This window comes from Lichenostomus cassidix, chromosome 11 (assembly GCF_008360975.1).
Source record: "Lichenostomus cassidix isolate B80296 chromosome 11, HeHo_3.0, whole genome shotgun sequence".
NCBI classification, from domain to species: Eukaryota; Metazoa; Chordata; class Aves; order Passeriformes; family Meliphagidae; genus Lichenostomus; species Lichenostomus cassidix.
Genome location: NC_139492.1, coordinates 9,147,762 through 9,175,379, shown reverse-complemented (window position 1 = coordinate 9,175,379; position 27,618 = coordinate 9,147,762). Strand labels below are relative to the sequence as shown.

Sequence of the window (27,618 nt, the reverse complement as noted above, 5' to 3'; positions counted from 1 at the left end):
GCATAATCAGTCCCCATTCTTTCTCCTACTCTTACTGTAGTATAACCATGTTATCATTTTTTCTCCTTATAGTATATTCCTCCACTTTGGCAAGTGAATTCTGTCACACTGTAATTACATCATTACATTTTATCTATATAAATGAAGATATACAGGAGAATTTAAATGTATTGGACTACCTGCTGTTCTTAATTTGTCTAAGCAACTTCCTCTTTCCAGACTCTTCATCTGATGAATTTCTGTGTCAGCTTGACTCCTAATCACATTCCTTGGTTTGTTTATCAAACTGTTTCTTCTCTGATACCTTACCTTGAACTTTTTCATTACATCTGTTTTCCTCTTAAGGCTTTGTACCTTTCCTTTCTCTCCTTCTAAAAAGGGTTGGTTATCTGCATCCCATCTTCTGTCTTGAATGTCTTTGTTTTTCCAGTTCTATTCTTAAGCTGAGCTTTTCATCCAACTTCCATGTACCCTGCAAAGTTGCTCAGTGTTTTTCTTCTCCTCACAATACTGTGGCTTAACCAGCTCCAGCTCTGCTGTCAGACCTACTGGATTTCTTAGCATAGTAGAGGCAAGGATCAAGTGCTTATTAGAGAAATGTATGCTGCAAACTAGAGAAAACTGAGGATGCCTGGACTAGGCTGGAATCTGAAAGCTGGCAAGACACATTCCCTCATGTGGAGTATTGTGTTGCTTTAGTCAGTGGAGGACAAGTAGACACAACTTTCACATGCCAAGGTGCTAGCAGTGGAATTTAACACATCATTAATGAAGGCAGAAACTTAAAAGATTTTAGCTGATAAAATAAATCTTTTTAGCTGATAAATTTTTAGCTGATAAAATAAATCTTTCTTGAACTTCTGTGAGCTGCATTCAATATTTTTTTTTCATTTTTTTGGGTGCTTATGTTTTGCACAAATATTTGCATTAAGGGAATTTATGCTAATATTTGTAAGATTTGACAAATACGTAGGCTTTCTTTTGCTTACAGAGCTAGATGCTTCTAAACTGCAGCACTGGATTCAAGTTAGAGGAAACAGATTTGTAGTGTGTGTGACTTACACCAATGATTTTAAAAGCTATTTATTTGCATTGAAATTGTGAAATACCTTTCTATACAAGAATGCTGTCTTAAAAAAGAGGATTGTATTTGTGTCTGACAGTCTCATGCTTCAACACATGCACTGTACTATGCCTCTCTAAATTAAAATGAATACAAATGCAGATCAATATTCTACTTTGCAATTTGGTCTCTTCAAGCTGGATTGGAAATTAATTGTTGTGTTTGATGGGAGATAGGAAGTTGTTATGAAACAAAGCATTGATTTGTATTTACTTTTTACTCAATGCTGGGAAAAACAGTATGGGAAGGGCCGGGTTTGGAAAAGGTAATACTAAATATATGTAAGCAGGCAAATATTACTTTACTTCAATACAAACGGAAAAGTTTTCCAGTACTTCAGGAAGCTTCTTACACAAATCCATGTCACTGTTTCTGACTTTTCTTTTTGGTGCTCTTAGCTTTAGAGCAGTCACCTTCATGTGTGTAAACATTGCAAAAAAGTACTCAGCATTTTACTGTGTAAAATAACTGTGTGTTAACCAGTGTCAGTGATGAAAAAGGAGGTGGGTAAATAGAATTGAGTCTTTTCATTGGAACAGACCTACAGTGGTTGTCAAGTCCAACTGCTACACCTTTGGGTGCCTGAAGGCCTATATGCTTTTGCTTCTTACACAATTAGTTTTGCTTTTGAAAATTATTTTATAGAAAGCTGGAGTATTTAATTTCCAAACAGTGAAGCCTCTCTAGTTCTGCATGTGCACTTGATGTATTATTTAAAATAAAGATTTTTAAGATAGTACATGGCTTTAAGCCATTAATGTACTAGTGCATGTCATTAATCTATTACTAATACTGTACCATACCTGTTGCTAGGACACAAAGCTTCTGACAAATTTGGCATCATCTGTTGTGAGTACATTTAATCAGCTTATTTCCAAATGGGAGGAAATTAAATAAGTGGAGCATCATGCTTTGCTTTGTGCATCTCTTAACTTTAAGAAAGCTAATTCTGCAATAATGTTCCCTTGTTTTTAGGGTTTTTGTTTTAAAGCAAAATGTTCTAAGTAGCGGATACGTTTCATTTTAAGCTCTGCTTTCTTGGGAGTATGTTCCAGCTAATCCATGTCATCTGGAACAGTTTCTTTTACCTTGGTAGAGAATCTGCAAGATAATGCTGACAGTTTTCACCAGGAAGGAATAAATATAGCAGAATGGTTTGCAAGGAGAAAGGTGGCATGTTGAGCTTTTGTCATCCAAATTATGTGGAAATTTTGTATTGCATTGCCAGGAGACAGCCTCTGAGCACTCCCTACCTTTACCATTCTAATTTGTAGGTTACAGTCTTCAATGCACCCATCTACAAAGCGTTTTAAAGAAGTAGCTGTCACATCCAACTCTAAATGAACAGTCATTATTGCTTGAATTTCCACCTGTCCCATGGGTCCAATTGTACATAAAACAGTGTTTGCACTTAAAATTTGCTAGAACGAGCTTTTACTGCTGTCTAAACTGGTTAGGGTTCTTCATGAGGATTCTTCACTTGGATAATGCCTATGATCAAAAACAGAAACGCCTTAAACGCCTTTTAGAGCAGGTGGGCACATGATAAGAATCTTTCAGAGATAGTTTGGATGTTTTTTACTGTTGTGTCTCAGTTTTCTGATCTAAAATGAATTTTTCTTTTTAATAGAAGCAAACTTGTTTTATATATTGTGTTCCTGCAGCTCGTGTAATTTTCTGCAATTTTCTGAGCTCAAGTATTTTAAATTTAATGACATCTTTTGGTAGTAAATTATAAAGTCTGTGTTGTGCAACCAGAAGTATTTCCTTTTATCTTTTGTCCTGTTTCTAAGGAAGAAGGTGGTCTCCATGATGTTCATCTTGTAACCATGTAGTGTGATGCACTCAGGGACTGTTGAGCTCACAGTTACTCCCTGGCACCATTCTGTATGCGAGGAGTGTCTGTCCTGGGGCCATTGACCACTGTGGGAGTCAATTGTAAATATGAACTATGATAGGGGAAATTTGGTCTGCAATTGTTGATGTGTCTGCAACAGACACTGTATAGAATCCACTTGCACTCCAGGTATGTACGATAGATTTGGAGTGGTGAAAGCTATTAAGAATTTGCCTGGACCAGAAGTGTCTTTTTCCTATACTGTGAAGGGTTTGAGGATAGAATAATTCTGTTTCTCTACCATAAGCAAAATTATTCCTGTAGCTGATTCACAGTAACGGAGAGGAAGCATCATGTAATCCATATGGACAACTCAGCAGTACTGCAGCTGAAAAAATATGTAAGATCAAAAATTAAAGCAATATTAAATAGAAGTCAGTTTATTTAGATGGCTATGCACTGCTACTCACTGACAAGCAAATAGTTATCTTCTGTTGGGGTTTAATGGAGACCTGTAAAAGAGGGACTCAGTGTCAGCTCTGTTTGACGTGATGGCAGAGCTTGAAGTCATGACTGAAGCGCTGCAGTGGAAGAAAAAAGTAAACTAATTGAGCAAAAGTAAACTCACTTTGAACTGCTTTGAAAGTTCTGAGACAGGAATGTGTTCTCAAAAAGCCTATCTAATGCTGCCTCAGTCCTTAGGGAAGAAACTGCAGCTGACAAGAGAAGACCTATCCGAGCAATGTCAGAAATGATCTGATAAAAAAAAATTACAAAGGGTTGTCTAAATGAGTGTATGTTTCCTGGCCTGTAATTCTGTGGCTGTCACCTTTTTCCAGCTGTTCTCTCGCGCCAATGCATGTAACTACTTGAAGAGCAGGTATAATATTGGAATTCTCCCTGTTCTCTATGCCCAATAAACACTTTTTCTGTGTTATGCGACCCTTCCCATTCTTCCTGCCTTTCACTCTTTAATTTTCATTTGTGGCTTGAATTTTTTCCTAGTTTGTCCATCACCAGAAGGCAGGCTGTATCCTAGCTCTAGTTGCCTGCCGCTGATTGGTGACATCATTCTGCCAATAAATCTAAAAGGCAGACAGTAAGTCAGCATGTGTGAACTGTGTAATGGGCTGTACTGGGAAAAACATTGACCTTTGGATGAGATTCTAAAATTATGTATCTTTCAAGAACAATTTGATGACTAAGTTTAGATAGCTTCTGCTTCAGAATCCCAAAAATAGATAGCAAACGTGATGCATCTACTCTAGAAAATGCAGTAATTGATATACAAAACAATAAAAACAGTCATCTGCTTTTTGTATCATAGGTTTACTAATTTTTTTTTACAGGTTATGTGGGAATAACCTCTTCCTATCCCAGCAATGCTTGTCCAAAAACTCTCCATAGCCATAATTAGTATTTGGAGTTGGTATTTCAAGAATAGCACCCATTTTTGTCAAGAGTGTAGTAGAGCTGAGTGCAGATGGATGGTTTGATGGCTGGTTATATGCAACTGGCAATTCTGCACTGTGTGTTAGCCTAACACTATTTTAGCTATCAAATTGCATCCTTTTTTGCACAGTGTAAAATGGGACAGGATTGAGCTAAAACACCTCAGAAATGCCTGAAGTCAGTATTTAAACCACTTTCAATCCTGCCTTCAAGCAGTGAGTGTGTAAAAGTGTGAGGTTTCAGAAATAGAAATCCAAGTCTTTAAACCTTGAAGAATGACCTGTACATGTGTAAACACATGGTACCATGACCAATAATGAACTGATATTTGCCATTACTTGTTTGCTTTAGTCCTTTGAAGGATCTGTGTGTTTTTGTGATGACCTTTAAAATGTTTTTAATTGGACTTGTGTCCCTACCTAATAGTTTATTAAAGTTTGTTCCTTTTATTTGTCACTATTTTGTTTTTTTCAGAATTGCAAAGGTCTGTACTATTTTAAAGTCTTCAAGTCAATCTACTCAATAAGTTTATTTAACAAAAGACAGGTACTTTTTTTGATGTGCATGCTTTTCCTTCTCAGTTGATGGAAAGGTGCATCAAATAATCAAGTAATAGAAAATAGTAGTGCACTCCACGAAGGGATTGAAATAGATGTTTTGCTTTAACATATTTAACTTTAAAATCAGACATTTAACTTTCTGTAATGTTATAACCTCTGCAGAATCAGAATGAAATTGTAAAGAAAATTCTAATGTGCTGTTAGGACTTTCTGAGCCAGTGGTTGGGATATTATATAATAGATCTGAATGGAGTTTTCTTCCATTAATTTCTGCAGTCTCTTTTAAGCAGTCTGTTGGAGATTAAAGGTCAGCACTCATTGCACCCCTGCAAGGGGTGACTGGGGTCAGTCTGACTTTCAGTAGCTTCCCTGAACTTTGGTTGCTTCGTTTCATGCATATGGTTTGCTTCAAGATTCTCAAAATGCAACTGTTGATAAATTCATCATAAATTGCACCACTGGTGTTAGTCACCAGTCAAACTGGTGTTTTTGGTTTCACATTATGTTCATGCCCTTGGATCCTTGTCATCCCTTACTTGTCACCCCAAGTCATGGTTGATAGATGTGCTGTTCAGCTTGGCAGATAGCCCTTCAGCTTTTAAACCCAGCAATCTTCACAGTTCTTTAGGAAGGTCACTGCGCACCACTCAAAAGGGAAATTTTTGTGGAGAAATGTCTGTAGAAAAAAGGGTCTGTTGTTCAAAGCCATGCACTGGTACCTCTCTGATACCACTGTCCAAATGATTCCAGGCTTGTGGGTCACATCTCCCTTTTCCCGGAGGGTAAAACACTTAGAAGGTTCATTTAGATGGTTCATATTTTTCTTTAAGTTAATTTTTTTTAAGAAATAATACTTTACTCTTGAAGTGGACTGAAATTTAAGCAGTGAAGGCTCTTTTGCTTTAGGATTGTTTGGGTTTTGTGGTGAACTATACCATATTTTGCTGAGAGAGTCTTCCAAAGTAAAAGGGAAAAGTACCTGGTTCAAGGGAGCAGCTCTTTCTTTTCACCCTCATTCTTCTCTTTTGCCTGCATTCTTCTCTTTTGCCCTCCTTACCTTGTCACTTTGGGGGGTTTCTGAGGAATACAGAAATCACTGAAATGCATCAAGCTGCTGTGAGTCTGTCAGTGAGGCAATAACTGGTTACAGCATGCTTTTCATATCAAGGTGTTGAAAAGCCTTGGAAATCTACATTTGAAGTAAATGCTTAGTAAATGCTTGTGGTTCTTTACACAGCTGAGTTTCCTTCCCTGTTCTTCATGACTGAATTGAGGATTTTTATATAGACACTGGTGAATTTGTTGAAGATAGATGGTTAACTTTAGGGTCTTGATTATCCCAAACTTGCCTTGTATTTCAAGACTATGCCCTATTTTTAGGGAGGCCTATTTGTATGTAAAAGCTTTCTTTCTAATCAGCCTAATTCACCAATCCAGTAATGCCATAAGCAGTGAATTAATTGCGCAAAGGAGCACTGAAGTGTTGATCAAATCTTCATCTTCAATTAGCAAGCAAGAAAAGGCACATAAAAGATAAAACATGATTATTAAGCCCCAAGTTTGGTTAAGCATGTCAATTTCCTAATAAATGCTGGGAAACTTTCCAGAAAAAATACTTTATAAATACAATCAAATAGTTTTGAAACCATCTGAATGTTGTTGGTATCAATAGTATTGCTTGATAGCTCAGCATGAAACCTAGCTGATGAAATTATCTTTCCCCTACCACCACCACACCACACACACTCACCCCCAGTTCCATATTTCCTCTTAAATTCCAAGACTGAAAGTGTAGGCATGTGAAATGCTGACATTATTTCTGGATTCAGTGACCCTATTAGGTATTTGAGGTTTTGGATACTTTGGTTCAAAAACCCAGACTATTTCCAAGTATACTAGTCTTGTCTGTAAGTACCTGGTTACTGTGAAGTATATATTTTTGTTGCATATTTTTCCCCAAGTCTTATTGTTCATCTTAAGAAATGATACTTTTATGCTTGAGTAGAGAGTGGTAAGACTTAGCCTGCAACAATAAATGCAAAACATTGACAGAACCTTCTTCATTTTAAAAAAAAAAATGGGATGAGGAGGTCAAAATTTTAAGTATTAGAGACTAAAAAGAGTCTTCTCACAAGCTTTTTGAGTGTTGCAAGGTTTTCTTTAGATCAGAGCATGGAACCAGTGACATGTGAGCCAGCTATGGCCTGAATATAATCTGCATGTAATGTGGAAAAATGCTAACTTCTTTTTTCCAGGTTGATGCCTCTTAATTGATGTGACCTCTTTGTTTTCCTTTTCAGCAAGAAAAGGTCCTCACCACTGCCACAAAATTGCAAGTTTAAATACTACTTTCTTCAGTGATCAAATTACTCCCTATACTCTGTCTAGTGTGACACTTTTTTAAAGGATTTTCCATGTGTGTATTAAGAGCATATGAGTGTTTTTTCACATAAAATACAACCTCTTGATGATCCAAAACTTCTCTCATGAACTGCCTGCCTTTGTAGTTGCTTGGTCAAAGCTCTGAACTCGCAGTGCCATGCAGGGGTTTCGTGTGTGCACTGTAGTAATACGGCTGGGACTGCTTTGGCGTGAAGCCCTTGTGGCTTATCCTGTAGTGACCTTCAGTCTTTAGCCTTCCAGCTTTAGTTTAACTTACGCAGGCACTGACCTTTGCTATGGAAACGATATAGAAACACAAAAACAACTTGGCTGAGTTTCCTCGGCAGAGCAGTGGGTGGTGTATCAGGATTCTGTTACAGAGGAGGGTTTCTAGAGGTCAGTAGTGACACAGTGCAGTAACTTACTGCTTGTCTGCCACACGCTGCTGCTCCTGGGAAAGTGCTGTATCTTTTTAAAGTAAAATTAGCGATTTTTTGTTTGTAGTGAGCAGCTCTAGGACTGCACATTAATGGAGTAAGTGCTGGAAGGTGTGCCTGAAAGCCTACCTAGGGCTCAACCGGTAGTTCAGGTTACTGTTCCTCTGTAAGTGACCCATGACTGAATCTTGGGCACACTGATGCTGTGGTGCCTTACTGTAATGCTGCTTCATTGTGCTGATTCTGTAGCACTTGCCAGTAAGTTGTAAAATGCTGTTTATTTAAATACCTATGGTCTGTATAAAGACACCGTGTTCTTATTTGTGTATGTTGTGTATTCTTTACTAAGGTGAACTAAAGGTTCAGATACTCTGGCTTCATTATGTATTTGAACAAAATACAGTATTTTTCTCTCAAGTTAATTATGTAGTTATTTTTGTTGAAGAACAATTAGCAGGTTGGTTTTTTTTTACTGACTTAAATGTTTGGGCTGTTCTATATACAGAATTGTGCATAAAGCAGACGAGGTGGTAACAAAGTGCCACCCTACTGTCAATGAAATTAGGTACAATCAACATTTTTTTGAATGAGAACAAAACTGTATTTAAAAGGAAAGCATTTTAAATGCCTAAATAAGTAATTTTTCCCGATTTTACGTTGATTTGGAGTAGTATGTCTCCTTCATTATTCACACGGTAGATATTACATTAATAATGGCAAGTCAGAATCCAAATACCATCTTTCCTTTGGAGTAGAGATGACAGCATTCCAAGGAGACAGAAGGTGGTGCAGATTCTGTGATAATTCAGTCTCCAGTGGGGACCAAGTGTGGTGGACAGAAAGTTCTGCTTTGCAGAAACCTGGTTCTGTGCAGGTTTCATGTAGGGAGAGACAGCCAAGGCTTGCTTTCACCAGGATTAGCTGTAGAATGGACTCCAGAATACTTTGGTGCTCTTCAGCAAAGTGCTGACTGCACCTGCAGATATGGTGGGGGTCCTTCAACTGAATTAGCAGAGTAATCCAGCATTGTCCCCTGTCCTCAGGGATGCTGTGACATGGGCTGTCTCTACTACGGTGGTGCTGTGCACAGTGTGTTGGTTTCTGTGGGACCTTTGAGTGATTTTGTAACAGAAACTTCAGGGAATGTGCAGCCATCCTCTGCACAAGATAGCAGATCATTTTCTACTGAAACTTTGGCTCACGAGCACCCACAGACTCTTATCTTTGATTACAGACATTGTAAATTTTTCATTGTACTTCTGCAGAATCCATTGCATGCCTGGACTTGCCAGCTTGTTCATTACACAAGATTTACGGGGAAAATGTTCATTCTAAAGCACAGATTTGTATCATAAAGGTTAGGTTTTTTCTATCCACAATCTCTCCAGCTGTCTGAGTTTCGCTAGCACATCAGGCTATCTCATTAGCATCCACAGCCTATTGAGCTTACTGGGTAGGTCTGTTGGGAGCACGGGGACACTGCAGCCTGTCCATTGCTTGCTTAGGCTGGGATGTTTCCTTTTAATGAGACCACTTAGTGCAGTCAGACCCTGAATTACACCCTGTGCTGGGCGAGATGGGGGTTATTCTTTCTTTCCCACTCTCTGGCTTAATTGCCAAAGGCATTGCACACATTGGTTATATTTATGGCTTTACATTGTGGGTTTTTTTTCTCTTTTTTATTTTAACCTTTAATAAAAGCAATAAGCTGTCTGTCAATACCAAATATACATATATGTGTGTATATATATATATATGTCTGCTACCTTGCCAGTGTATATGGCCATAGAGTCTCCCAGGCAGTAGCAGGGTGATGGCTAGCATGGGGGATGTTTTACTCGCCTAAATTGAGCTCCTGCTGTGTGTAGGCTTCTGTAGAAGATGGTCTTCATGGACTGCAGACAGAGCAGCTTAATTTGACAAGCATCCCCCCACCCTTCCTTATCTCTGATATCAGCAGTATCTCTAGAACTGCTGTGTACATGTCCATTGTTTGGGAAGGGAAAGATTAACCTTAATTGGAAATTAGCTTTGTCACAGTGACCGCATTTGGAAGTCAGTCAAATTTTTGAATAGGTCTGGCTTGTAATTTTTATAATTCCCAGTAATAGAGTGAACACATTTAACTAACGTCACATTTTAGGCTAGATTCCATTGTGTTAAGATTTAATTTTAACTCTGAGGAAAATGGATGGTGGAGTCACAGTGTTGAGAACTTGTGACAAGATGGCTGCTGTAAATGCTAAACTAACATGTGTCCTAATTTTCTTTAAACTCCTAAAATAATTTAGACTAATAGAAAAAATTAAAATACCCCTTTGGTATTTAACCAAAATGGAAAGACAGGGGAGTCCTGCATCAAGTATATACAGGAACTTACACATGTGTATCTGTTTAATTGATGTGACAGACCCTGTGCTCCACTGTCATTGCAACACTAAGAGGAAAGTCCCTTGTGGTCCAGTTGTGTTCCTGTAGTTTATAGTTGACTTCTGACAGATGAAGGGTGAGAAACCTGTCAGTGCACTGATTGTCACAGGAGGTTCTTTACTGTAACATTTGTAAATGCCTGTTTATCACATTTATTTACGTGGGAAGCAACTCTGACAATCTAGACTGTCTCTGCTCAGTGGCTGAAGGGATATTTTGGCTTGGTTTGGGTGTTTTTAGCTGGATTTAGCTTTGTACTGAGAATTCCAGGGAGAACAAAAAGACGTTACACATTTAGCAAAACAAAAGACTTTCCAGACTTTCATTGGAACCTAAATTTCTGTTCTTGATTGAGAAAGCTCTGATAAAAGTGACCGGGCTGGTAGGTGCTGCCATAGCTGTGACATGAATAAAGAAACCAGGAGTTCATTTGGTCCATAAAACTCTCTGCCAGGAGTGATGCACTGGCAGTGGGACTTCTGACTGCTGGGTGTGGGTGTGCTTTGGGCTTTTGTGCCGCTGACTACTGGCTTAAATTACTCTTCTAAGTAGGTTAAATTGACATGTTTTGTTTGGTTTTTAAGTGTTAGGTCTGTAAAGAGCTTGGACAATATTGTTGTGTGACCAAATAACTCTCCCTAGAGACAAAAATATTGACGTGACAAAACCACGTTTAAAGAATGACTGTCTGGCCCTCCCTCCCGTTTGAACATAAGTTGATGTCAAAGTCAATGAAACGTAAATTTGCTCCAATGCCGTTTAGCAATTATATAACTTGCAGCCTGCATCAATCTGCCAATTGCAGGAAGGTGAAGGAAAATGGATTTGTAAGAAACACTTCATAGGCTTCACATTTATAATTGCAGTGGTTAAAGGCAACTTTGGTGTTTCTGTTGTATTCATTTTTTCCTTAAGTCTTCTGTTGGTTAATATTACCCATGTACCATGTTTTTCTTTTAGATTCAATTAATTATTTTTTCTGATGTTTCAGTGTGTTGTGCCAGAATTGCTGCAGTTAGCTCAAGCAACAGGTGGTTTTATGACAACTGAGTGCATTGGGGGTTAGATGTGTATTTGAGAAAAGGAAAGATGTGTAAATTAACATTTGCAAAATTTGGGGGTTTGAAGTATTTTCATTGCCAAAAATAAACCACAATTGATTTTCTACATATGAATTGAATCTTCTTGTCCTAACTAGATACATTTGCATTCACAAAATTTATTAAGTTTAATAAAAGTTGCTATTCCATTTGATATTAGAAAAACTAAAGTATTTTAGTACTTCTAGAATCTAGGTGGATCTTAGTAAAATTACTGTTTTGGCTTTGATTGAAAACAATACCAGAAACAGACTTATGGCATAGCATGGCTTTGATGTAGAAGTTCTGTAGATAGAAAAATTCTCTTTGAGAGATTCAAAAATAATAATGCTATCTTGACATCCATTTATTCCAGTAATTGTTGGCTGTACTTGTGTTTGGGGATAGATACCTGTACTCAGTTTTCTGCTTGTTGAATAGTTAGAAGAAGTTTATGATGAAATACTACAGACTGTTAACTCTTTGGCCTAGCTGTGTGTTTGTGCTGTGCACACACAGCTGCAGGAGGACTCAACTAACATGTTCCTATTCATGTGCTGCTCCCTCAGCTGCTGGGCTACAGCGAGAAGCCAGTGAACCTGCAGATGTTCATCGGCACGGCCGACGATCGCTACCTGCGGCCCCACGCCTTCTACCAGGTGCACCGCATCACCGGCAAGACTGTCGCCACCGCCAGCCAGGAGATCATCATTGCCAGCACTAAAGTCTTGGAAATCCCACTTCTTCCCGAAAATAATATGTCAGCCAGGTACATCACAGCATGAGTCAGCCATTCGGTTGCTATGTGTTGTTTCTGTTTCCTTTGTGCAAAAGTGAAAGAAAAATCTTGTAAAATTAGCAAATCTGGGTCATGATGAAGGGAGACATCTCTTAAAGCAAGGCAGTGTGTAGCCAGTCAGAAGTAAAGGAGCAGAGAGGCTGGGAAGGTCTTGTGCATACATGTTATTTGATTGAGGTTGTGTGTCTCATATGAGTAATTGAACACTGTGTGTAATGGCAGCTGTGGTTTGATGGGTACACTTTGTCTTTCTCTAGTCCTTCCTAAGCCAGAACTAAATATTGGTCTCTTGCTTCTTGTAAATGATGTTTACTATGTTAAATAACTCACTTTGGAGGTTAAACAGTGTGAAATAACAAATAATCTTTTAAAGGTTCAAAAAAAGCAGCAGCTGGACATTTACAAGACAAAACGTTTCACCAGTACTTGCTGCTGTTTCCACACTAAGAGTTCTTTTAATCTCAGACATTTAAAATAGCACTTAAAATACCATAATGTGGGGAAAAAATAGAAGAGCTTAATTCTTTAACAAAAGAAAGGCTGTAGATTGTGTACTTTGGCAGTAGTTTGACTGATTTTCATCCATTTCTCTTGTGATCCATCCGTCCATCCTCTCCTATCTCAGTATCGATTGTGCTGGTATTTTGAAACTGCGCAATTCAGACATAGAGCTCCGGAAAGGAGAGACAGATATTGGAAGAAAGAACACCAGAGTGCGCCTTGTGTTCCGTGTTCACATCCCACAGCCCAGTGGAAAAGTCTTATCTCTGCAGACTGCTTCCATACCTGTAGAATGCTGTAAGATTGCTTTAACTATACATCATTTATACTCATGTTGCCTGCATGTGTCAGCAGTAGTGTCATTCTGACAACATTTATTGCCAGAATTATATATAATGTGCGTAAAAAGCATTGTATGTGAAGAGTTCAGTTACTAAAAATTAATGAATCTTTATATAAAGATGTACTTGCCAAGTGGCAGCCTGGAGGTTTAAAGGAAAAACAATGTTTTAGGCTTTAACCTCACAGTGCAGTCACAGAGCAGCTTCAGTAGTGCCTGTGTATGAGCAGAGGCAGCTGATAATATTCATTATAGATAAAGCTAATCAATTTTGTTGACAAGAGTGTGTACCATGACTTGTCTCTCTACAGTATTATCTAGTGAACAGCTGAACTTCTAGGGAGTTCATTTGTTAAATACTGGCACTCAGGAATCAAAACGTGACCTTAATCTCAGTTTCTCCTAGAATTCATTTTGTCTAGAAGCTACTAAATTAATTTTAAAAGCAGTACTCCTAAACTAAAAACTTCATTTGCTGTAACACTAGAGACTGTTGGCATTCATGTCTTCTTGGTGTTTCTTTTCTGTAATTACGTAATTTCAAAATAATTTTAAAAGCAAAGATAAATCATACACAAATATGATTTGTGTATGTAAACAGATGGTCATTTTACTTTCACCCTGATTCTTCAAGTTAGAACCATAAAACAAATGACACTATGATTAAAATTGTGAATAATAATTATTCCCTTAATATTTCTAAAGCTCAGCGATCTGCACAAGAACTTCCTCAGATTGAGAAGTACAGCATCAACAGCTGCTCAGTAAATGGAGGCCATGAAATGGTGGTGACAGGATCCAATTTTCTTCCAGAATCCAAAATTATATTTTTTGAAAAAGGACAAGGTAAATACTGTCTTACTGGGTTTTTTTTCAAAGCAAACACACTACTTGAGCTTGATTTTAAGAAGTAAGGATGTTTTAAAAGGGGAAAAAATAAAATTCCTGGGTAATAATTGGAAAGTTCGTTTGGGTATTGATCTGTGTGCTGGTTGGCAATTGTTAATGAAATAGTACTTCTGGTTCAGGAAGACAGTTAGAGGGTAACTAACTTGGAATTGTGTGTGTTTGAAAGATGCTGTTAACAGGTTATACCATGTAATTTCTCCTTCTTATTATAAAAAAATGAAAACGTGAAAATGGGAACTAATTGAACTGTACTATTTGGCATTGATGCCATGTTACGTCTGATTTAATCATTGTATAGGAACTGACTTCTAAGGTAATGAAATAAATACTAGTTGGAAAACAATAAAACATAAAATTTGAACAGCTTAAATTATCATTGTCATCACTTAAGTGCCTGATTTGCACTTTTGGGAAAACAGTAGCAAAAGAAATTACAAAAAATTTGCAAAGAGGGTCCTATTCTGCATCTTACTACTTCATTACATGTGTAAATAAGAGTTGTGTTATTTTTATTAGCAAATACAGTATATGTTATGTAACAGTGTGTTTTGCCACACAACCTGAACCCCTTTGGAAGAAGCACAGCTGCTGCTGTAGTTCCCTGGTTACCTGCAGCAACTCGCAGAGACAGAGAGAGCCAAGTGCTCAGTTCAGGGCGTGGTTATGGCAGGGCAGAGCTGAGGCTGCCCAGGTGACTGACCTCTCCCAGCACAGCCAGCTCGGCCAGCAATTGCACATGGGGTCTGTGGGTTCAGGGCAGCAAGGCTGTGGGCAGAGTGTGACCCGTGGGGCAGGGCAGGAAGGAGTGGCCTGGGTTATCTCGTGTGCTGACTCAGCCATCAGCATGTTTGTTTGAATAACCACAAGTGGTAGTAGTTTAACTGCCCTTCAGCAATGTTGTCAGAAAAATGAGGGGAAAATCCCTCTGTGCACTTGACAGCACACACAGCCTCCTGTGGAGCTCAGTCTGCCTGCATGGGATCAGCACTCGGGGTTCAAATGCAGAGTCCTGCACAGCAGGCAACTGCCAATGCATGTTGAGTTGAACCTGCTAAAGCATCTCTATCCTTTGTTTACAATGTGTGTCTGTCAGTTTAACAGCCTCTTTGTGACTGAAAATAAATCCAGCTTTATATTAAGTATTTAAGTATGTTTAAGGTGAATTATTAAAGTGTTAAGAAAATGCTTTTTGCTTGAATTATTTTTAAATTTCTCTCAACAGATGGACGACCTCAGTGGGAGGTAGAAGGGAAAATAATTAGGGAAAAGTGTCAAGGGGTGAGAAACAATTTTTCTTACTTTAGAAAGTTTATTTTTTTAAAAATGTGAAAATAGACATTTTCATTGTTGCTCTGAAATTTAGACTTCATTTATTAAAGTAATTAGATGACTAGCTAATTCAGACAGACAATTGTAGTCTTCTAAATTGGCTTAACACTATAAAGTAGCCATTAAGATGATGCTTTGAAGGAACTGGAAATAGCATGCTTGTGGTGAAAGCAATGAAAAAATAACTTTAAAATCAAAAAAAGGAAACTTAAGATAATTTTGCTAACATGACAAACTACTTCCAGTGCATTAATTTTTTTTAAAAAAGCTTAATGATCCAAAATGCATTTCTTTGACTGCTAGAGGGTTTTTTGTGCTCTGGCAGATAAGCAAAGCATCCTTCAGATGATATGTCTAATTAATTAAAGCATTATCTTCAGAGCACTTGTGTTTAAAATAAGATAAAATTCTCCAAGTAAAAGCTTGCATGTAGTACTGTTTTACTGTGTAATGTGCATAAACTTGAAGTTTGCCAATTTCAAAATATTAGGGTGCTTTAGTTTTACAGTAAGTGTTTTAGTTTTTCTGTAATTAATAGTTTAATTTGCATTTCATGTGTAAAACTTCTTTGTTTCAACTTTTCTACAGGCAAACATCATACTTGAAGTTCCTCCATACCATAACAAAACCATCACAGCTGCAGTTCAGGTGCAGTTTTATCTCTGCAATGGCAAGAGGAAAAAAAGCCAATCTCAACGTTTTACTTATACACCAGGTATCAAATTAAAAACACAAAAGTGGCTTTTGTTTTTTTATTTTAATAGATGTACAAAAGTCTATTTGTGTGTCCAGACAGTCTTGTCCCTTTGACAGGTACATAAGATTAGCTTTGAATCGTTTGTAAAACAGTTATTAAAGTTTGGTTAATTCAAAAGCTGAAATATAGAGTAATAAGCTCCAGCACTGTGCCTACAGGCTGTTATTTCATCATTACACTTTCTACTGAGTAATTTTTGCATTCTGCCTTTTTTTGAGAATGATGATGAATCACAGAAACTGCTCTTTAAATGACCCTGGTGATGACACGGAGGATAGTGAGATAGAAGAATAGATTTATGCATTTTTCCCACTCTCAAATGTACAAAAAAGCCCCAAACAAACAGGTTTATATACAAGGAAGCTCAAAATATTTTTTCCCCCACTCTGGACACATTGCAGCTTAGTGAGACAAATCAGTTTGTAGCTTAGGCAGAAGTAAAAATGGGACACTTTAACTGTAGATGTAATTAAAACAGCCTATACCCTCCCATTTGGTGTGAGGGAGAGCTTACCCAAGACATGCAATGCCTGCTCCTTTCCTGCCACTTTCTCTTCCTTTAAGAGCTGCGTGCTCCTTTGGAGCAGTCAGAATTCCCAAGGTACCAGTGACGGTGAAGACCATTTGGTACTGCTTGGAGCATTTGAAGTCAGATATCTGAAGGATTCAGATAGGGATATTAATATAAATTTCTTAAAACTTATGTATATGCTGACAAAGCCAACTTCCATTAGTTAACACAATTTAAAATAAGCTGTGTTCACTTGTTGTGCTCTAAAATTACCTACTTTTTAAATTTAGGCAGTGTTACCGAAGTGTCTGGTATGCCAAGTACACATTAACTGTGTTATCAGATTTCTGTGGTATTTGTCAACTGTTTTTCAAGAATATCAGCTCCTAAGATAGTTACACATCTTAAACTATATTTTCATTTGAAATATTTCTATTTAAATTATTTAAATGGTGGAATGAAGCAATGACAGTTGCTACTTAAATATGAAGCAAGTTTAATTGTAACTGCAGCTGTTATTACACAAGCACTTAAAACACTGTATGTATTACAGCTCATTTGACTGTAGTATTTAGTTAACTGTATTTTATAAAGTAGTAATCAAACATTTAAGTGTTAGCATTTTTCTACTACTTGTACTTAAGATCAGTATCTTTTCCTGAGCCTACCGGTAGTTTAAAAAAATGAACATGTAACTGAAAGTGTGTCAGTTTGTAACTCTGTTATAAGAGCAGTTGTTGCATGACTGAAACTAGGGGATGTGCTTAAAGAGCTGTAATTAAAACAAAGTGCACTACTCAAACTAGTGTATGTGTTGCCAAAGTTCAGCTGTCTTTGTGATCAGAGGCTAAGAAAAGCCTGAAGCTTGCTAAAAATTTCCTTCACCTTTTCCTAGTGGATGATACTGAGCTCATATCTGCCTATTTTCAGTGGAGCCCAGCTGCAGCTCCCCCACTCTGGTGATGAGAACATCCTTTAGATGAACTGGACTTTCTCTGGCTGAGTTGCAAATTGTGTGCTGGAGGGGAAGATACTTGCCCTTGAATACCTGCTGGGAGAGATGTTCTGGCTTTTCAGGGTTGATATACCGGGCATAAAATCAAAGAAGCAGAGCAAAAGAAGGGAAATTGGAACAACACTAACAGTGCCATTGTGGTTGTTAAACAGCAATTGGTGTGTAATTGTCACAGGAGACAGATGGGCTGGAATTGTAAAACTGTTTTATTTTTTCTAGTGATAATGAAGCAAGAGCACAGAGATGAGGTGGATTTGTCTGCTGTTCCATCCTTGGCCCTGCCGCACCCAGGCACCGTGCAGGGCCTGCACTCGATGCGAACCCAGCTGCCTTCGCCAGAGCAAGGCCATCCCCATGACAGTTTGCTCTCCACGTCACCCAGGAGCCTCGTGTGTCCCGTTCAGCCACCCTACACGGCCATGGTGACCTCAGCAGTGTCACACCTGCCACATATGCAGGGCAGAAACCTTAGTCCAAGTGAAGAGTGTCATGTTTTGCCTCCTGCTGTGGCTCAGTCTTTTCAGGTAACATCAGCACCTCCCGTGAGGCCTTCCTACCAGCCTATGCAGTCTAACGATGTGTACAATGGACAGCCTGGTCTTCCTATGAACTCTGCCTCCAGCCAAGCGTTCGATGCGATTTCATTTCCGCAAGACACAGCTGTACCTCATTTGATAAATCTTAACTGCCAAGCTCTACCACCGATGCAGTTCCATTCTTCAAATCCAGGTTCTGTGTCTGCGTCGAGCCCAGCAGGACACCCGCTGGCACACGCAGCTCATTCAGGACAGTCACCCGCTCACCTGCCATCGCTGGGGTACCACTGCCCCGCCGCCGGGCAGGGCTCCATCCCCTCTGCCATCAGTCGCTCCCTCGGCCAGCCTTCTCCCCAGCTGCAGCAGGTCCCGTACCACTCTCCAAACCCAGCGGCCGCTTCCTCCCCGTCCCCGACAGCTTCCCACCCGCTGGGCCACTCGCCGCTGTCCGGCCCCTCTTCCCCGCAGCTCCAGCCTCTGCCTTACCAATCTCCGAGCTCAGGACCCGCCCCGTCGCCGCCGCCCGGGAGCCGCTCCGGGCAGCACTCGCCGCAGGCCGCCAGCCCCGCGCTGGGAGCCCTGGGCACGGTGTCACCCCTGGGGCCTCACCCCGGGTGTGACTCGTCTCCCTTTGCACCTGAGGGGGCAGCTGTTCACATCAAACCAGAGCCTGAAGACCGGGAACTGAATTTTCAAACTATAGGACTACAGGACATCACACTAGATGATGGTAAGTGGATGTAATATTTCAATAGTGGGGTATAATCTGCATTAAACTACAAAGTGGGTGTGGGAAGGTTGTTTTGTTTAGAACACACTGCTCTTCACAGAGGGAAATTTATATCATCGGAATGGAGTCATATTTTTGTGTCCAATGCAACAACTTATTTAAAACTAATTGTATTAACTGTTAATTGGTAGTTATACAATGCAAGCATTATAGTCTAATTTGCCCATGGATTTTGGGTTTGTCATAAAACAAGGCTTGAGGATCAACTCCTCCACATTGACTTCATATATTCAAGAAAGTAATTTGAAGCCCTTTCTGATTGTCTCATTGATGTTTCAGTGAAAATCATAATATCTAAGTTGAACAGATGTACTGTGGAGTCTTGTTTCTTGGAGTTGTCACAGTTTTGAAGGGCAGGCTGGTGTTTTGATAATCTATCACATGCATTTTGGCACTGTCTTGGTCTCCTCACAGACATTCTGTAGACACTTGTCATCATTCAGCACCTCTGCTCACAGTGGCTGTTTGCTTTCTCCACTCTGGCTGCCTTTTTGAGAAATTCACTTGTTTAACATAAACAGAACAAGGGTATTCTAATGCTAAAAGCCAGACTATAAAGGACTGTACTTTAAATACTTAGTGTAATTTATAAAATTTTCCAACCAAGTGAGGAAATAAAAATATCAGATCCTAAACACCAGACTATTTAAGTTGTAGATGAAAAAGCAATTCAAAGAACATGTCAGGCTAATAAGACTGGAAGAACAGAAGGCCTCGCCTTTAAAGTTGTGTAAAATGTGGTTTGTTTTGATGAAGGGAATCGTATCAGTGTCTCTTTTCTAAAGTAGCCTTAAATGTTGTGGTTTGGGGTTTTTTAAACTAACCCTGGTAATTACTTAATTGCATCAGCAGTAGTGTAAAGACTTAAGTGTAGGCCATCTGTTGAATATCCGTGTCAGTCCAGCTCCTTGCATAAATGGAGTTTTGCTATTGTTACCTCCAGACAGTAGTAATAAAAATTAGTAAGAAATGCCTTTAAAGACATGGCATAGTAGGAAGAAAATGAGAAACCAATCTAGTTGGGCTTTCAGTCCAATGGCCACCTTAATTAAACAAAGCTCTCTTTTTAGAAACACTGTTTATCAATCAACTTAAGTTTATTTAGAAAGGAAGGAAGAGACTGATTCTGTCAAGGACTTGCTGAGGGGAGAAAAAAAGAGAGGTTTATGAAACGGTGTGCAGCAAAAAAATAGCATTTTCTACTTCTATATAGAGGAATGAGAAAGAAATCTCATGTTTCAAGAAGTGTCAGGTTAGAACATACCTTTTTCTCATCCTTCTTCCCTCCACACCCACAAAAAAAGATGTAGAAACAAATAAAATGTAACTAAATACTGTAGTTAGATTGTTCACAATGTAGGCAGAGGTGTTTAGCATTTATAAGCATCTTGGCAGTTTGTTTATAATTGTTCAGAAATTAAAATGGATTTACAGTATTAAGAAAGTCAGGGTTTTTCTCTACTTCACAAATATTTGTTGCTTTTCAGTACTATTTCCTTTGCTTAATACTGAAATTACTGACTTGTTTCTGTGCTGACAAAGACATGGAATCACAGGAAAAGCTGTCAGAGCCCCACTGAAAGCATGGCCACTTGCTGATGGCTTAGAGTACAATGGACATGGGAGTCAAATGGCCACAGCTTTATTAACTTCTTTTTTTAAATGATTGTTACAGAAAATTAAAGAAGTTCTGATAACTGCAGATTAAACAACACACTTCATATATGGAAAATTGAACATGGATTTAAATGCTGAACTTGCCCTTGGCAGTAGCACTGGGTTTGGGAGCAGATTCCTGCCTTCCCCTTCCATGTTGCTGCTGTGCAATGATTTCCTGGGGCTTGGGTTTGGGGTTTGTTTGAATTTCCCATCTGCAAATACAAATCAGATGTCGAGCATGAAACCTGCTGTTCCAAAAGTCTGGAAGGGCACAGTGACAAGAAGCAAAGCTGCTCAGTTCTCTCAATGTGAGTGAATACTTCCTTTGCTTAATCAGCTTTCAGGGAAAAAAAAGCCAAAAACATGTTTAGACAGGAACACTTTTTTCAATAATTTAGCTAACATATTCCTCTGGTTTAAAAAACAATTTTAAAATTTCTCTTTCATGTATAATTGAATTTTAGTTTCTGTATAAATAGAGTCAGGCACATATAGCAAATAGGTTATTCTACAATAATGTTATAACAATTAAGGAAAAAATCCAAACATAATTACATACATAAAACGAGTGTTGATACAGTATGTTCTCCTAGCTAATACATCAAACCTGAAAGCTTTTCTTAGTTGGAAAATAGGTTTTTGAGGGTTACCAATTAAGGCAAATAAACCTCTCAAAATAAAACACTAAGGCAAAGCCAATTGAAAATGCTTTAAATCATGTCTGGATTACTGGCCTTAAATATTTAAATTGGTAGTCTTAAAATAAGCAAAAAACTCTGAGAGCATAAATTATCTTCTTTTAAGTAATGTGCACTGTTTCAAAATTAAAATAGTAGATATTTTCTTTGCCAAGAAAATAAAATATTTCAAGAAATATTTTACAGAATTTCAGTGTAGTATAGATGTGCTACCCCATGGCAAAGCTAATCCCGGAATTACTGTGTAGCTTGACAGAATAGAATTTAAAATTCTTTAAAAACAAAATCCCAACTAAAAAAACATCACAGAACTGGGAAATCCCCACCCCACCTGCAAAAGTGGCAGTCTGGATAATAGTTATACAAACTCATTTAAGTAAGACCTCTAGAAGTGAATCTTATTGCCTCTTCAGCCAACATTCAGGTATTTTCTTAAAAACACACTAAAAACCCTCTAAATCCAGTACATAATACAAAACTGCTTCATCCATCAGTGCTCAAGCCAAGAGCATCTGGATTAGTCTTGATCCAGCATCTCCTGGAAAGTGTAACACATTTCCAGCTTCCCAGCAAAGTCCAAGGTGTTTGCCAATGACCAGATGGAGAATCTTTAATTTTGTTGTATTCCTTTGCCCTTAGCTGGACTCTCTTCTGCCTGGGACTGAACACAGGTTACACAATGCAAAGGCAGATTCTGCCCCTGCTTGTCTGAACAAAGGACACTTCTTTCCTTTCCCCCCCCCATACTAAAGTTTGTGTGACTCTTCATTACCTTGGTTTTCAGCAGGATCTTGTTGATATCCTTAGACTTTTCTAATCTCCACCTTAAATTTGCTTTTATGTTTTGTTTTCCCTCTTCCCATCCTTCCTTCCCTGCAGGAAACACTTTCTAATTCACTTGAAACAAGGGATGAAGATGCATGGGGACACATAGATATGAAATTCAAATTATATTACAAAAAATATTTGAAACATAACACAAATTCAAAGTAATATTGTATGCTACTACTTCAAAAGTGTTCTGAAAAATTTCTCTTTTCTGCTTAGGTTTTTGCAATAGTCAGACTGCACAAGCTCCTAAACTTTCAGGCTGGGATTAAGTAAAAGCAACCTCTTGCACTTTTATTTGTCCCTTCTACATTCCCTCCCACCCTGAGGTGTTGGACCCTTTTTTTCCTTAACATCTTTCAGCAAGTCAGCCCTCTGGCCAGCATGTCAGGTTAACATTTCCCTGGATAGACAGTGGAATGTTTAGGGCTGCAAATAGATGTAAACAAGGCTGCTGAAGTGACAGGAAACAGGCAGCTGGTCATTTCTGTCCTTTCCCATATCCATCATCCATACTGTGCTCTGCTGCACACTCATCTAAAAAGTTTCTTCCCCACTTGAAAGAAAAGCTGCTTGAAGGTAGACTCAGTCTGGTTATATGATGAGGCCTTATTAATTTCCACCCCCTCTGTTTTTAATAAGTGCTCCTAATGTGGTGGTTTACCTATTCCCACTGTCAAGTTTTAGGTTTAAAACTGTTCTAATACTGTTGATCTCAAATTTAATCTTTTGTGGTTCGCACTTTAGGAGGGAGTTTACCTTGGATTTCATGGCTTTCTGCAGTAATGAGATTTCTAACACGTACACCTGTATTTAACCATTTTAAAGGTATTATGTTTGGCTGTATTCAGCAAATCAGGATGACCTTCTACTAATCCTCTTACATTTTGTTGCTCATTGCATCTCCATTACATAAAGCTGGAGATTAGAAAATCCAGTGTGTGCATTTACTGTAAATCATAACTAGAAATCCCCTAAGCACTTTGTGTATATAAAGTAATAAATCTGCTTTGTCAGACACATTCCATGTACAATTCTAAGCCATTAGCATTCATTCATTTTAATGGTTCTGTGATAACTCCCTAGCTGATAAATTCTCTTGCTGAGAAGCTCAGATTATTCTGATCTTGGCTAGATGACTTGTACATCTCTGCAGGCAGCTTTTTTAACTGTAGCTTCAGTTTAATTTCTGGAGAATCCAAATAGTGACAAATAAGAAAGCATTGGAGAAAGACTATACTTTGTATTTCTGTCTGTATTTAAAACTTACTCATGAACAGATCAATGTTAAGATCTGCAGAAGCACAGAAAGTACAGAATGTTGGAGTCTGGTGTAGTGTGGAGGAGAGCAGCTCAAAAATCTCTTGTCTTGCTGGTGCAGCTCAAACTTGAGATGTACATCTCAAATCCAAGGTGTTTTTATTGTCTCATGAGTAGAGAACAAAATGTTGCACCTTGCAGTGTGCCCAGCAAGGCTAAGGACTCTAACCTGCATTGCACCTGGAACTCTCAGAACAATCCTGCTGATAAAAGGCATTCTGAAAACTATGCTAGTATAAATTGTTTAGTAAAGCTGTGTTCAAACTCCTCCATCCTTAGTATTCTGATTATTAAATCTGTATTGTCAAGTAGTATAAGACAGCAGTAAAAAGTAGTCCTGCAGTGAGGTGTTGAGGTGATATAGCAGAACCTGAAATGTATTGAAAGAGTATGGAAATCTGCTTTGAGAAATGTGTGTTATGAACGAAATAAATATCCAGACTGAGCAGTAATTTAAAAGCTGAAGAGTGGAGCATTGAGCAAAGGTGAAATGTTATGCATGAAAGGTTGTCAGCATGGCCTGACGTGTGACTGGCTTGGTCTCAAACCAGCACAATCAACTGGCTGCTCCAGCACAGCAGACTGAGGGTTAATTGTAGCCTGGCAGCTTCCTTTTTTTTTTTTTTTTTTAAGGGAAAGTTGACACTGTATTACTTTCTGGTCATGTGGAGTCAAAACCAGGCTAAATATACTAAGCAATGTGAAATGTGACGTATAAATTCAGCTGGTAGAGCTCAGTCTGGAGCTGACAGAAGAAGGTGTGTGTCTGAGGAAGTGTGTGCTGCAGTCTGTCCATAGTGCTCCTTGAGGTTTACTGATCCTTGTTGCCTCTGTCAGGAGAACAATTCACTCATCTGTCCTCTAAAACACACAAATTGTATCAAACTTCTTTTTGAAAAGCATATTAAAACAACTCCCCTCTGTGCTACTCACTGAAGCAACACTGCAGGCAGTCATGCATTCTAGAATATTTTGGGAGATCTACTTTTCTAAAACCAGTTCATCTAGGTTATGTCCCCCAGCCCACACATCCTGCTTCAGTTCAGCAGCAGTAAAGGATACACAGGCTAAACTTTTAATCAGATAGTTCTATAAAAACAGGAAGTTAACTGACTCCTGTAGGAAGAGATCCTGAAAACCAAATTGAATGACTCCAGTAGCTCTCTGGTCTGCCTAATTTTAAGTTGACTTCTTGCTTTCACCCAAACCAGTGCTGATAATTGAGGGTTTAAAGCTTTTCTCAACCTTTCTTTACTTAAAGACGGAGTCAGGACAAAGAGGTCATTCAAAAAAGTATGAATTTTTGATCAGTTAAACAGATCTACTGGGTGTCATTTTTCTTGATTTTTGTTTCAACTGAATGGTTTTCATTTTGGCTTTATATTCTTTGGTTACAAGAATGCATTGTAGTAGTACTTGAGAGAGTAAAAAGCTTTCTCAAATGTTTAGGAACTTACAAAGTAGAAAGGTGTTTTTGATGTATATTTTTCTGGTACCTGAAGTTCTGTCTGATGTGTGTGTTGAACAAAATCTCTCTTCTGTGTCACACACTTGGCAAGGCTGTTGCTTTATGTCCCACATTTCCCAAACAAGAAGCAGTGTGTGCCCGGGGCAGTGCATGCTCTGTCCCAGGAGGTGCTGGCTGCAGACATTGTGTGTGCTGTGCATGACACAGTTTGTCAGGGATTGATAAAAGCAAACACTCACCGCTGTCAGCAGCTTTGGTAGCACATGTGAGAACCGCAGGATCTTGCTAGGTATGAAACTAATTAGAAAGATTGCTCAGAATCATATTTCCCTTCCAGAGTGACATAGAATCCTTACTGTATAAGCTGTGCTATCTTTATGGTGCAGAGGCTGTTGCTTTATGAACTAATGAACTCCACTATTCTCTCTGGAGGCTTTTTGTCAGTGTTTGTTGTCTGGTCTTTTGAAAGCTTCACCTTTTTAAAGAGGGTTGTTGATAAAAATTAATTTGTTTCATCACGAGGCAATTTCCTGCCCATCTCCCTGGATTCAGTAGATCTTTATTTAAATATCACTTTCTTGCTGTTTCTACTACAATTGATGGGTAAGAGTGTTCTTTCCTTATCTCCTATTATTTGACAAGAATTTGTCCTTAATTTACTCCCTTCCTTCACAATGGCAGCAGACATTTTCATTGAAAGCCAGATAATGCTTTCCACTTCCCATTTAAACACATGTAACTTTACACTGTGAACAATTAAGCATAAGAAGTCACCCAAAGAGGTAATTTGAGCTGTTTGAATTTCAGGAGGAAGTAAGAGTAGATTCCATTGTTGTCCCAGGAGTCATCGCTAAGCAGGGCTTAGAAACCATGCTGGCAAAATAAGTGTGTGCCTCTCTCCAGAAGGCACAAATTAGCCAGGGTCCAGAGTGATTTTGTTAATTGTGTTCAAACCCAATTTACTAAACTTGCAACCCTGTCTTTGAGGAAGAAAAGAACCCAAATCCAACCCTGTTGTAAACTCTGCATAGCCAGTGATCCCAACCGAATAAACACACACTTGTTGGTTAAAGTAACGAATACACTGTTTGACATGGATTTTTCCTTCAGGAAAAGCAGTTCCATGAAATGCAGCTCTGCACTACCTGCAGGGCTCCTCACATGGCTTTGGTCTGAGGGAGCCACCTGTGCCAAGGTAGCACTTGGTGCTCTGCCCCTTGGAGCTGTGTGTGGCCTGAGTGCAGAGCAGGGCTTTGGGCAAAGTGCAGGGGGACAGGCCAAGGGGGGAGCAGCTGTGAACAGCAACAGCTCCACTTTGGGGAGAGGGAAAGTGGCAGTCAAGGCTGGTGCAATAGGGACTCTTTTGCCTACCCTGGAGATGCTGTCAAGGGCCACAAGCACTTCTAATTGACCACAGTAAGTAAAGCAAATTCAGAAAACTGCAGGAGGAATGTTCTAAACTAACACAAATACTAAAATTAAATTTAAGTAATGTAAATTCACGATGATACAACTAGGCAGACATGCAAAAATATTAACCATTACCTTTATGGGTCTGGCTGCTAACTGAAAAGTAACTAAATATATAAGATAAGTGATACTGGTTTTAATAGGCACTCTGATAACTTAAAAATAGTTACTTATGTCACATACACAGTCGTCATGAATGAAACTGGGTATTTAAATTTAGTGCTATTAAAAGAAAAATGAAAATCACTTCCTGGTTGAGTGAACTGTAACTTCTTGGTTTAGTCCAGTCAGTAGTTATGTCTGTCTTCTTCTCTGACACAGACAGTTTTATCTCTGACCTGGAATACCAGCCATCAGGTTCAACAGAGAAATGGACTCAACATTCAGCACTCATGTCCAACTCCTATGTGGAAAATCTAGAGGGTGAGTCTGCTTACTGAAATGCTTCAATGTTGGAAATTGGAGCACGAAGGAAAGGGGAAAGTGTTCTAAGAGCTACAAGTGAAAAGCACTGTGTAATACTGAAGTATTGCTATAATTGGACACCTGTGTATTCTGAAATAGTTGGAAATTCAGCATTTGTGAACCAGGTGTACACTCATTCAGTAAAAACCTCCACTGAAAGTATACAGAGCTGCCACAGAACTTCCTGAGTGCTGTAGAATCTAGTAAAACAGCAAAAGAGGATATGAAAATCTTTAGCCAAATATGGGCAAGGTAGAAGAGTGGCCAGATCAGTTAACTGAGAAATTTGGAATGTTTCTCTTTTTTAAAAAGATGAAGCAATGTCAATTTAGATGGAATGCAGTGATGTGCACTAGCAGTCTAAGTATTAGGAATACAGGTTCATAACTAGATTTAGTGTTGAATGTGCACTATAATTGGGAAAGAACATCTGAATTTATTATTTCAGCTTCTTTATTTCACATTATAAGCAAGATAATTATGCACTATGACTCTTCTAAATACTAACGATATTAGAAATTGTTGCATGGTATATTGGTCTTGTTTGTGTTTAGACTTTAGTGGTTTTCACTTTATTACAAACATACCTAAAATGCCACATAAACTATACTGTCCCTTTTTTGCAATATATATATACATATACACATATATTATAAACACTTTTAACACATTTTACTTTCTCCATAGATATTTTAACGGTACTACCTGTAAATGTATGGTAGATTTGGTAACAGTAAAATAACCAAGCTCTTCATAAAACTTTCACACAATTAGTGTGTAGACTGATCTTAAGTTTGCCTGTGAAATTGAAATAAATCACACTGGTCTTTTGCCATCTTCCAAGAAACTTAAATCTGCTTTCCTTACATATCAAAATGTTATTAGTAAGGTAAGTAGGACCTATTCAGAATGGCAAAGCCAGG

At 38.6% G+C, this 27,618-nt stretch overlaps 1 protein-coding gene across 2 annotated transcripts in view; it reads left to right on the top strand.

Moving 5' to 3' along the window:
* The window catches only part of NFATC3 (nuclear factor of activated T cells 3), a 64,670-nt gene that overhangs the window by 26,128 nt on the left and 10,924 nt on the right, over nt 1-27,618 (top strand). Inside the window, exons 4-10 of one of the 2 annotated variants that reach the window (XM_085071823.1) lie at nt 11,870-12,069; nt 12,725-12,897; nt 13,646-13,786; nt 15,072-15,127; nt 15,767-15,893; nt 17,681-18,727; nt 26,552-26,653. In XM_085071823.1, coding sequence (XP_084927949.1) covers nt 11,870-12,069; nt 12,725-12,897; nt 13,646-13,786; nt 15,072-15,127; nt 15,767-15,893; nt 17,681-18,727; nt 26,552-26,653 — 1,846 coding nt within the window. The remainder of the gene's footprint in view (nt 1-11,869; nt 12,070-12,724; nt 12,898-13,645; nt 13,787-15,071; nt 15,128-15,766; nt 15,894-17,680; nt 18,728-26,551; nt 26,654-27,618) is intronic. The other variant, XM_085071824.1, reaches the window with a different exon arrangement.